The sequence below is a fragment of the Haliotis rufescens genome, unplaced genomic scaffold (genome assembly GCF_023055435.1).
Source record: "Haliotis rufescens isolate VD_foot unplaced genomic scaffold, xgHalRufe1.0.p SCAF_22, whole genome shotgun sequence".
NCBI lineage: Eukaryota > Metazoa > Mollusca > Gastropoda > Lepetellida > Haliotidae > Haliotis > Haliotis rufescens.
Window position 1 is genome coordinate 3,150,966 of NW_025963913.1, and position 13,435 is coordinate 3,164,400.

Genomic DNA, 13,435 nt, shown 5'->3' on the forward strand with positions numbered 1-13,435 from the left:
TTATGAGTTGGCATTATATGTATACAAAGCAACAAACATCGTAGACACATGCTCAACCATTACAACACACAATGTAGACACATGCTCAGCCATGGCAACACACAATGTAGACACATGCTCAACCATGGCAACACACAATGTAGACACATGCTCAACCACGGCAACACACAACGTAGACACATGCTCAACCATGGCAACACACAATGTAAACACATGCTCAACCATGGCAACACACAATGTAGACACATGCTCAACCACGGCAACACACAATGTAGACACATGCTCAACCACGGCAACACACAATGTAGACACATAAGGAATCGTGGCAACACACAATGTAGACACATGCTCAACCACGGCAACACACAATGTAGACACATGCTCAACCACGGCAACACACAACGTAGACACATGCTCAACCATGGCAACACAATGTAAACACATGCTCAACCATGGCAACACACAATGTAGACACATGCTCAACCACGGCAACACACAATGTAAACACATGCTCAACCACGGCAACACACAATGTAGACACATAAGGAATCGTGGCAACACACAATGTAGACACATGCTCAACCATGGCAACACACAATGTAAACACATGCTCAACCATGGCAACACACAATGTAGTCACATGCTCAACTATGGCAACACACAATGTAGTCACAGGGTCAAACATGGCAACACACAATGTAAACACATGCTCAACCATGGCAACACACAATGTAGACACATAAGGAATCGTGGCAACACACAATGTAGACACATGCTCAACCACGGCAACACACAATGTAGACACATGCTCAACCACGGCAACACACAATGTAGACACATGCTCAACCACGCCAAAACACAATGTAGACACATGCTCAACCATGGCAACACACAATGTAGTCACATGCTCAACCATGGCAACACACATGTAGACACAGGGCCAAACATGGCAACATTATAAATAATAGATCAATATTAAATAAATCAATAAATAAATAATATCGACCTATAGCGGCCGACTCGCTATAATGGAATAATCCATCAGTTGACAGGCACGTCTGGTTTCAAACAAAACTGTAACCGCCACTCCAAGGTGCCCATCAAACGAGGTACATCGGCACCTTTATTCATGACACAGTTGACCAATATATGACAACAGTTTTCCACAGATGTCGAGTAGATGTTGTACTGCGCATCAGAGTTTAGTCAAATTGGAACACACTATGGATTTCGTTTTCATAGGGATTGAAAATACAAGTAGAACATTACCAAACTGTGATGTCGCTACGTCCAGGTAGATGCGGTAGATGCGTCCGGGAAGGTCATACCAAACTATGCAGTATGGAAGTCCCAGGAAGTTATACCAGACTAAGTAGTATTTAGGTCCGGGTAGATCCAACCAGACTATGCAATATTTATTTCCGTATGTGTCATACAATACTATGCAGTAGTTAAATCCGTGTAGATCAATACCAGAATGTGAGGTATTCAAGTCCAGGTATTACTGACTGCTGTATCTAAGTCTAGGTAGGGCCTACTCGTGGAGAGTGATTTGTCACTCTGTCACTCTTTGCATAGCTCTTAATATGAAACAGGTGATACGGTCTCCTTTAGTGGAAGCGAATTGACTTTTTGACGGTTGTTGAACGAAATCAGATCATCGACATACTTGCAGATTATAATAAGTTAAACTTCTTGGCCAGATTACGTTTTTTTACTTTGCCAATCCGAGCAGAAAAGCATAAAGAAACACATCAGCAAGAAGGAGCGTAATAGGTGCCCGTGAGGATGCCTACTCCATGCCAAAATGTCCTTCCCCAAAATTGTATATAGATGTTATCAATGAGGAAGCACAGCATTTCACATATGAATCGGAATTTCTGTTCGGATTGGCAAAGTCAAAACAAGGTAATTTGGCCAAGAAGTTTAATTTAAGCTTCAGGTATATCGATGATCTGATATCGTTCAATGACAATCAAATAGCCAATTCCCTTCCACTGATTGACCCACCTGAACTAGAAATAAAGGAAACCTGTGAGACCCCCTCGTCTGTTTCATATTTAGTGACAAAACACTCTCCACAAGACTGTATGACAAGAGGGATGACTTCAACCTTCCCTTCATGTCGAGCAATATTCCAGCAGCTCCAGCCTTTGGTGTTTATATTTCACAACTTTTGAGATACAATCGGGAGCTCTTTCTACCAAGATTTCAAAGAGCATCATACGACTCTTGCTCAGAAGTTGGTTGATCAAGGTTACAACATTCAAGGTCTCAGTAAAGCTTTCAAAAAGTCTTATGGTAGACATGTGGAGGTCATTTCCATATTTAACGCATCAGTGACAACAGTGATGTCCGATGCAATTCCCTATTTTGACTTGTGCCATATGTTTCCGTGTTTTATCAGGTGAACAATTGACTTGCCTTTGCATGTGTTTGTGACGGATGCCACGGGTTAAGGCAGGTTACACTCATATTTTCGCGAACACCTGGTATCATTTATTTTACTATTTGATAGTGATTCATAAACACATGCTCATGATATAGTCGGAATCGTACAATCGACTCTGCCTTAAAGCAGATATTTCTATTGGATATGGAAAGGGTTTGCATCGCTTTAATAATATTGTTATTATTCTCAGTACATTTCAGATGACATCTGCTTTCATTTTTGACAAATTGCCCTGAACCTATGCAGATAAATATGCAACTTTATATATGGTCGCCAAATTTTGTAGCGAAAGCCCCGTGGATCAAGTCGTTTCTTAAGTTTATCATGTGGGATAGTGGTTTACAAACTTGAAAAATCAAAAGATTTGACAGAACTGAACTTGGTTCTTTTCTGAGATTGTAAAACGTCAAGCAAATCCTTCGAGGATCCACATGGTATTAATACCAGTTGCCTAAACCAATTCTGTTAATGTAAACAGATCCTTCCTTGTATTAATGATTATGGTTTATGACAGGGATTTGGTGGTACATTTTTCGGCCCCAAAAATATATCTCTGCCATGGAGCTTTGAAATGCAAGAGGAATAGACATGCTTTCGTGTTTTAGAGTCGAGCCAATAGATAATATTACTGATGCATTGTTTTGGCAGATTTCTGCCTGTTAACAAACTGGCCTTATACGTGGAATTATTTGATATGCCACTTATACCAAGTTCTTTTATAAAACGATTAATGTAGTGATGCTTATATATAATGATTATGTTATTTGAGGTATTATCAGTGGGAACAACTACAAACTTGTGTAGGCCAGCCAGACTTTTGATGACAGCTGACTGGGACAGAATGGGTTTATTCCAATTCTGTTTCCTCTTTTTCAGTTTGTGCATTCCACCAATGACAACATCACGCACTGACTTGACCCACTCTCAACAGGTTCCTCTTCTCTCTTGGTCCATTTTTTTGCATATGCTTCGAATTGGCATATGCGTCGACAGTATCCATTATGTTTTTAAGTTGTGATCCGAAATGGTAGGAAGAAGCTCACGATATTTTGGCCTATAGTTGAAAAATTGACGACGGTTGTTATTGTCAACAATAGAGAAGTCTCTGTGATTAAAACGTTCCCCTTTTCAGCATACTGTATTGGCAATAGGCAGCCCTACACTTATTAATTACCTATACAAACCTTTAAAATTGCAAAATATACAGTTTAAAAAACTTCATTTATGCGTCAATGTGTATTTCAAATAAATGGTCCTAACTTCAAAGTTTTATTAAATATTATCCGCGATAATATGAACACTCACAGCAATCTATCTATAAGGGGTAGTAATGAAGGGTAGGCTATATACTTTAATATATCAATCAATATACTTTAATCAGCATATCAATATGTACTTAATCAATATAGCAATAGCAATTGTATGCATAAAATGTAAACTATTGTTTAATAAAACATTGTTCATATCAAATCAGTCAGTCGTTTGGATTAACAATATGGTGATGGTCACTTCGTGTGAATAGTCACTACGCCGGACTTCGAACTCTCCAAATGTTTCTAATGTTTGATGAAACACCCCATACCTTTACTTATATATATATATTCAGTGCTATTCAGTGCTATTTAATTTAAGTGTAATACCAGTTGAACACTACTGCTAATTGTATTAAACAATTTTAAGTAAAATAAAGGTTAGTAAAAAATGTGTTTGATCCACATGCAAGTATGGGCCCAGGCCTATTATCCCCTGCATATTGACCCTACGCACCCCCTTCCCCAGGTCAGACCCCCCCTCTAGGTCATCTTCCCCCCCCCCCCCCCCCCCCCTCCCCCCACCACCACCAAAAGGAAGCACAAAGAAAAGGTAAACATTAATTTTTCATTATTAAATAAATTCATACAACTGATACTTTATCACTGAAACTTGATTTCATATTTTAATATTTCATACTTGAATATGATAACAATTGATGCATTATTAATAATGCTTCATATTATATTTAAAAAGCATTATTATTACAACAGTATCAGGTCAACAGACTTTGCCAATACACACACGATACAATGGGGGCACCCTGTTGATATTACTGTGGCATTTTGTACCCCTTTTTGGTTTTTCCAATTAAATAAATATCTATTTTTCCGCATAGAGTGATTTGGTCCTCAGAGAGGCGTGATTATATCCCGGAGGGACTGATTTGATCCTGAGAGGGGATCGATTTGATCCTGAGAGGGGATCGATTTGATCCTACGATACATTCCCTCCAGAGTATGTCCGTTCCAGGATCAGTTCACTCTAGACCGATTCTATCCTGGGACAGAGTAACACTGAAAGGGGGGTGATAAAATCCTGCACACCGGCAGCACCCGCCACTCGAACAGTTTACATAAGAAGCAAATGTAAACCATCCCCGATTTTTCTCTTATTCATAGGTCTGGCATAGAGTTACAATCACGTCTGGGCGTCCCGACACGTCTGGACGTCCCGGTATGGTAATGGATGACCTTGACCTTGGCCCGTTGTGATTCAGCAACGTTGCACTGAGTCATTTTTGCTGAGTAGCTTATGTACAGAGGAGATTAGTCTCTTCTCACTCGAGCTCCACAGTTGTCGACCTTGCCCTTGGCCCGTTGCATTTCAGCAACGTTCCACTGAGTCATATTATGCAATAGTTATATGTGCATGTGAGACCAGTCTCTTCCCACTTGTGTCTGGGTTGTGGCAAGAGTTGGTCGGTAAGAAACATGCCTCAATACAAGCTGATTTATTTTGACCTTCCTGGGCGAGGGGAACTGTCTCGAATGCTCTTCGCTCTGGCGGGACAGGAATATGAAGACGTCAGAATGAAGTTCGAAGACTGGCCAGCGGAGAAAGACAGTGAGTAGTTAGTTGGCCGATGGGTGAATGGGTGAAGGGGGGGGGGGGGGGGGGGGGGAGAGAGAGAGAGAGAGAGAGAGAGAGGAGAGAGAGAGAGAGAGAGAGGGGGGGGGGGGAGATTTGTGTGGGTGGGTGAGTGGGTAGTTGACAGGGTGTGTCAGTGAGTGAGTGCTGGTCGAAGGAGTCGACTGACGGGCACCGGCAGATTACAATGTGTGACCTTCCTGATCGTACCCCAGAATGTCCTTCACGAACACTGTGGTACACTGCGGTTTATCAATCCAAACGCATGTGAGATTTCGGCATCCAATAGGTCCCAAGTAATCCATTTTCGTCGAATGAGGCGATGCACCAATATAGGGACCAAACTCAATTCGGCAAGAGTCAGTTCACGAGCTAACCCACTCCACCCCCAACGTAAGGAATAGTAATATACGTAGGAAGGAGGACTTGTACCGGGTGTAGTAATGAATCGCAAATTTAATGTTCCGTGAAGGTTGGTCGGGTATGTGAGGGTTGTTGGGATATAAAGAATAAGTTCCAGTACATACTGAGAATATCTTTACTAACTAAAAGTGGGCTTAGGACGGTTGGCAACCTTAGCCTGTTTGATTCAACTCTTTGGAACACTACTTTGTCTTCTTAATAACATCTTATAGGCATACTAATTTAACAATCACTTATTACCTTCATTATTGTACGTCCACATATGTCTACTTTGACCCAAGCGGACGTGAATTAAGCTTAAATTTAATTTGACCGTTGTACAGTGTATTTAACACCCTTTGATACGAGCTGTCAACGTGTTTTATTTATGAGCAGAGGTATGACTATATTGCTACAATGACAAATGTTTCAACAAATCAAATTACATTTTCCTTGGCATGTTTTTTTAACAATTTCAGAGTACATCTTCGACAAAGTTCCTATATTGGAGGTAGATGGGAAACAGTACGGGCAGAGCATGGCTATCGCCAGTTTCCTGGCCAGACGGTTTGGTGAGTGGTGTGGGCTCTACCTTTCAGGAGTAACTAGTCAGTTGTGGTACAGGGACAAGGCTCCCTTCTTTGGTTAGTTGATATGTAATCATTCGTTGGTATGAACAACGATGGTTCATGGAGATTAACTGTGACAATTCATGGCGGAAATAATGCGGATACGTGATCTTACTGATAATATGATATATGTTTTATTAATCAGGTTTCCATGGCCGCACTGATGTTGAAGTACTAGAAGTTGACCAAGTCCTTGGGATTGTCGGGGACATACTTGCAACCTTGGTTCGGGTTTTCATGGAGAAGGATGAAGCGAGAAAGGTGAGAGTGCCTAGTAACAGGTTACGTTATAATTCTTTATGCAACAGCACGAAGACGACATGTTGACTAAATGAGTGAGTGAGTTTCGAACGGTTTGAAAAGTAAAGTATGCATGCATGCAGACATATTAGTATATGCCTCTGTATATTGACCGCTTCCTTGGGAGGGGCACGGGTGGCCCAGTCGTCTAAGGCGCCGCGATTCGCTGTGCAGAGTTGCGTCCCTTGGGCACGCCAGAAACCTATGATTGTGGGTTCGAATCCCGGTTCGCCACGATTATGTTTCTAGGTTTGTCAGCACCATACCCGTGCTCGCGGGTTTCACCGAAGAGTTAAACGTCTGAGACCTGCAGCACTTCGGGCTTTCCTCCCACATTAAGCTGACACAACGCGATATAACTGGAATACTGTTAAAAGCGGCGTTAAACCCAACTCACTCACGCTTCCGTGATCAAGTGGATAAAAGCGTCTGTTCCAGGGACCTGTAGGTCGTGTCAAATCAAAAGACGTTAAAGGATGATTTGATAATTTGTTATGGTAATTTTCGTAATTTTGTCCGCCTCCGTGGAGGACAGGGCGTCTGCCCGGAGAGCGGACAGTTAGTGGTTCGATCCCAGGCTTCGTCATACCAAAAGATGTTCGGCATTAAAGTGTTAAAAACAAGGACTTGTCGGCTCGGTGTCTGGGTGGTGCACCCATGTTAAACTTCGGCATGGTTTCTCAGTGGGCTAACACTATAAAACCGGCAACAATCCAGACTACTACGCGCGTATGCACACGCACACGCACACTGCTATATAGTGCAATAATCTTGAACGTCACTTTAAACCACAGGTAATTTATCTGAAGGCAATCCTTTCAACGTTTTCGACTCAATAAACGTCTTAATAGTGTCGTCTCAATAAACCTACAAAGGTGTAGATTAATGTATTTTATTCAGTGCCATTTTGCAGTATCACTCTATTGATGTGTTTACATGTGTGTTGTAGGCGGAGATTGTGACGGAAAACAAAGTAACTAACATTCCAAGGTTTCTGGGCTTCCTGGAGACTGTGTTGAGAAATAACAACACTGGATACTATGTGGGCGATAAGGTATTACATCTGACTTATAACCTTTGCATACGTTACACTACAGTGTGAGTAGGCTGTTTGACATGTTGATAAACAGGGAATGAATGCCCGTGGATTCTGAAGAAATGCCCCAGCTTTAATTGGATTTGTAAGAACAAGGTTTGAATTTAAAAAATGACCCTTTGATATGAATCTAATGTTGACTTTTGATTGGTTAAAAGTCACAAAATCGAACCTGCAACTTCACATATCGTGTTAAGTTCTGTAACCCACTGTTTTCCCACGGAGCCACAGGGGCAGGTGATAAAAGGGTATTCAATCTGACATTTCATGACTTCAGTTGTGTGCAGGCGGCACGCTTTTGTCGAATTCCTTTGATACCTCGACGCGTTGTATTGTTTCACTGTAAGTTATCCCGATGTCTTCTTATTCCTTCGGGTAATTCTTGCATTTGGACAGTTTATAATTTCAATATAAACTTCCTCTTCGGTCTTGATTGGGTCAGTTTTTATCCTTAACATAAACTTACCGGCAAAAGAAAGTATAAACTTGAAAACAATTTGACAAACGAAGTTTAAAATGTTATACAATGTTGTACAATGTTACTAGGCTCAAAGCAGTCGCTGAAATATCGCATACGTACGGTCCAAAACCCAACAATGACACCCGTATAAAATACATCACCATCGAAAAACCATAATCCTGTTTGTTTCAGTTTTAGCCACGATCCACCATGGATGTATACTTTCTTTTGCTTGGCAGTCCATAAACATGACATGCTTTATGACACTGCTTAAATAAATGGGTTTTACAACAAACAAACAAAAGAATAAGGGAAATTAATTTTTAAATAGATTATGGTTCGCTGGACACGCTGGATGTCTTGAAACACGTGTTGTGTAGAGATTCCGTCTGTAACAGAATTCCACAGAATGATGACTTACATGTATACATGTTCCCCTAAACGTAGGTTTCAATGAAGGTTCATTAGATGCTCAGCACCCGTTACGAGCTGGAATGGTTAAACACTTTTATATACTACACAAAAGAAGTTAAAGAACACCCGATTCTTTCATGTTACTATAGTTACTCTGTTATGGCATCTTTAACTGCTTTTGAGTAGTATAAAGTTTTAAGTAAATGATCGATGCTCCATCAATATTTCTATGTGTATGTAGCATGAGAACCTAGCAGATTGCCCATTATGTTATTTTAAGATATTATAAACTTAAATAACATGAAGAGCATATTCGTCTTGTGTGCAATAAAATTGTAATGAATGTTTAGCAAATCGCAATGATGAATTTATGAGGACAAACCATGAATCGTTCGCAAAATACAGAGAGAATGCTTTAAAATGATACTTCCAGCTTGGATATGCCGATGTGGCTGCATTTGAAGTACTGTATGCTGCTGGCATTGAACAAAGCCTGATGGAACGCTTCCCATTGGTCAAAGCCAACTTTGAGAAGGTCAAAGCTAACGAGAGAATTGCCCAGTGGTTGGCCAAACGACCGCAAACACCAAAGTAAAGGAGAGCCAATTAGCCTGGGAAAAGAACAACGATATCTATATTTATTTTATATTCTGCCACACATCATGTCGACAACACATATTGAGCAAAGAGAGAGGAGCTCTGTTGTTCCACCTTTTAGTTGGAATGGTGGAAATTGAAATAAAAGTATGAAGTGCAACTGTGTTGTTGTATATTTTTATGAAATGATACAAGAAATTTTGGGAGGAGGACACATTCTGTCCGTGCACACACAATCATGCCGACAGACATGTTTCGCTCTTTAACCCTAAGGTCCGTCTGTGGCAGAACACATTATCTTGTCTTAAAATACTAGCTTCTTATTGGTTAAGTTATTTTCCATGTAACCCACCAGTACCCCGCTGAGAAATCGATCGGAACACACCTTAGTTAACTTGCTTATCTCACATAAGTATCGATGAGCTGAAATGAAGACGCGAAGAAAACGAAGGGAACACGCAATGTTACAGCTTTTTGACGTCGGTGAACACGCAATGTTACAGCTTTTTGACGTCGGTGAACACGCAATGTTACAGCTTTTTGATGTCGGTGAACACGCAATGTAGGCACGGGGCCAACCAAGTCAACACACAATGTTGGCACATTGTCAGCCAAGGTAGCATACAGTGTAGGCACGAGACCAACGACGGCAAGACGCAATGTAGGCACATCTATAACGATAGCAACACACAGTGTAGGCACATCTACAAGTATGGCAACACACAGTGAAGACACGAGGCGAACCACGGCAACACAAAGTGAAGACACGAGGCGAACCATATCAACACACAACATAGGACAGAGCGAGCAGGTGAAGGAGGAGGACGCTTTCTACCCGTTTACACACTCTCATGTATAAAGATGGTCAGATATGGATGGATTGTAACCGTCACGCTGAGGTTCCCATCAAACTGGGTACCATAACGCCTTACCTTACTCCTTACCAATGTAATGACACCAGCTTCCTAAAGATGTCGGGATGTGGCAATGATTACCAGAGTCAGATTGGATCAAACTTTGCAATCCGTATCATAGGAATTGAAAATACATGTAGAACATTACAAAACTGATGCCTCTAAGTCCTGGTAGATGCAATAAATACCTTCACGCTGACTATACCAGACTATGATACATCGAAGTAGACCATAAGAGACAGTGAAGTATTCATGTCTAGGTAGATCATACCAGACAGTGAAGTATTTAAGTCAATGTAGACCATACGAGACAGTGAAGTATTCATGTCTAGGTAGATCATACCAGAGAGTGAAGTATTTAAGTCGAAGTAGACCATACGAGACAGTAAAGTATTCATGTCTAGGTAGATCATACCAGACAGTGAAGTATTTAAGTCAAAGTAGACCATACAAGACAGTGAAGTATTCATGTCTAGGTAGATCATACCAGACAGTGAAGTATTTAAGTCAAAGTAGACCATACGAGACAGTGAAGTATTCATGTCTAGGTAGATCATACGAGACAGTGAAGTATTCATGTCTAGGTAGATCATACCAGACAGTGAAGTATTTAAGTCAATGTAGACCATACGAGACAGTGAAGTATTCATGTCTAGGTAGATCATACCAGAGAGTGAAGTATTTAAGTCGAAGTAGACCATACGAGACAGTGAAGTATTCATGTCTAGGTAGATCATACCAGACAGTGAAGTATTTAAGTCAAAGTAGACCATACAAGACAGTGAAGTATTCATGTCTAGGTAGATCATACCAGACAGTGAAGTATTTAAGTCAAAGTAGACCATACGAGACAGTGAAGTATTCATGTCTAGGTAGATCATACGAGACAGTGAAGTATTCATGTCTAGGTAGATCATACGAGACAGTGAAGTATTCATGTCTAGGTAGACCATACCAGACAGTGAAGTATTCATGTCTAGGTAGATCATACGAGACAGTGAAGTATTCATGTCTAGGTAGACCATACGAGACAGTGAAGTAATCATGTCTAGGTAGATCATACCAAAGTGTGAAGTATGAAACTTCGCATTAATGTCTCCAAAATGACTATCAACGATAAGATGGCCTCACAGCACACTTTGGATAGGCCGTCATGTAGCTGGAATATTGCTGAGTGCGGCGTAAAACAACAAACGAACAAAGAAACAAAACTTTGGATAGCGGAAATACCAACTTGAATATAAACGCAAACACGGTTTATTGAGCAGCAGTTGTAACAAGTGTATAACAATCCCATTCAAAGGGTGAGTTATCACTGCTGGGGTCAAGAGTTCTATCCACTCGTGTCAAACTCCATCGACATATTTCAGTGTTTGTAAGTTCTGATACATTGATATCAAGAAATATGCCCATGTACCTCTTTAATGCATAACTGTACAGACAAAAACTCGATGTAACATAAGACAGTGTGTTACATGTACCCGACATTGTATATGCCATGTACAATATTATAGACCAGTAGTTCGGAAACAAAACAACAAGAATGGATTGGAACACTTCGTGGAAACGATACTTACCTTCCATCCACTGAAACAATATTTCAGTTTCACGTATGACTTGATATATTTACAAGGACAAGACGTTAACTGGAAATAGGCATATACAAGTACGTTCATCATTCCCCTTCTTTTAATTGATGCCAAAAACTCATTTTGACCAGTCTGCAGTGCAGCATTTTTAAATACGAGGGCTGGCTGAAAAGTTCTAAGCCTAACTGTGAAAGACCCGTACCAAGTCCATGGTTTTCATTTATTTCTCCACATAGTCCCCTTCCAGGTTTACACACTTTTGCCAGCGATGCTGCAAGGCCTGGATGTCGGACAAGAAGAAATTTTCTTCAGCCACCCTAAAAAAGTCATTCACAGCGGAAATGACGTCATCATTACAAGGAAAATGGCGACCAGCTAGTTCCTTTTTCATTTTTGGAAATAGGTGGAAGTCTGACGGGGCCAAATCGGGTGAATAAGGGGGATGGTCAATGAGTTCGAAGCCACAATCATGGATCGCTGACATGGCAACCACCGATTTGTGAACAGGAGCATTATCTTGGTGGAACAGGACTCCTTTGGTGAGCATTCCCCGTCGCTTAGCTTTGATAGCTTCACGCAACTGTCTCCGTAGGTCAGCATAATATCTTCCATTGATAGTCTGACCTTTTTTAAGATAGTCAATCAGCAGAATACCCTTGGAATCCCAAAAGACTGAAGCCATCACCTTTCCAGCAGAAGGAACCGACTTGGGTTTTTGGGGGGCTGGTGATTCCGGATGCTTCCATTGTTTAGACTGAATTTGGGTTTCTGGTTGAAAGTGACGAATCCAGGTCTCATCCATGGTTACAAATCGGGCCAAAAAATCATCGGGATCTGCTTCAAAACGGCATAAATTGTCACGGGACGTCAGGAATCTGATACGTTTCTGATCCGCTGTCAAGAGTTTTGGCACCCATCTTGCAGAAACTTTTGTTATTCCCAACTCGTTAGTGATAATGTGCTCAACCCTCTCATGAGAGATGCCCACAACACTGCAGCTGGCAATATGTCGAGTGGTCAATCGTCGATCAGTCATCACCATGTCATGCACCCGGGTAATGTTTTTCGGAATGGTTGCTGATGAAGGCCTTCATGGACGCGGGTCATCGTCAAGGCTCTCTCTGCCACGCTTGAATTCCGCAGCCCACTCCTTTACAGTGGAAAAGGAAGGGGCATCATCCCCTAAAGCGGAGACCATGTCAGCATGTATCTGTGTTGGAGTTAGCCCTTTCAGTTGCAGGTTTTTGATGACTGCCCTATAGCCAGTTTTGTCCATTTCTGGTGATTTCAATGGGTAGGTTCACAAGATGGTCTGGTATAAGGACAATAATAACACTACAGTTGCAGTTCTTATGTCTATGATTCATTAAATGATTATACATGTTGGTGGCAAAAGTTTGTTTCAATCCGATTGAGATATCCCACTTAGGCTTAGAACTTTTCAGCCAGCCCTCGTATATAACCCCAACATTTGAGAACAACCAGTCTCGATTATCCATCGAAACAAATTCCACTGGGCGTAAAAGGCAAAATAGCAGTGAAATTAACAAGAATGGATATCTGAAAATCAATGATGACACCAAGTGTTTGAGAAAAGGGTTAGCATGCCCTGCCCCATCGGCAACACCCCCATCTACACAATGTGCCTAAAAAAGCAAGTGTGAGCCGTCCCATATTTTGC

The 13,435-nt window shown here is 41.2% G+C and overlaps 1 protein-coding gene across 1 annotated transcript; it reads left to right on the forward strand.

Moving 5' to 3' along the window:
- The first annotated feature begins 5,039 nt into the window (after positions 1–5,039).
- LOC124136410 (probable glutathione S-transferase 6) lies at positions 5,040–9,411 on the forward strand. The gene is made up of 5 exons (XM_046502338.2): positions 5,040–5,329; positions 6,235–6,327; positions 6,530–6,645; positions 7,634–7,738; positions 9,088–9,411. The coding sequence occupies exons 1-5, from the start codon at positions 5,197–5,199 to the stop codon at positions 9,247–9,249; spliced, it is 609 nt and encodes a 202-aa protein (XP_046358294.2). The 5' UTR covers positions 5,040–5,196; the 3' UTR covers positions 9,250–9,411.
- Positions 9,412–13,435: the final 4,024 nt, after the last annotated feature.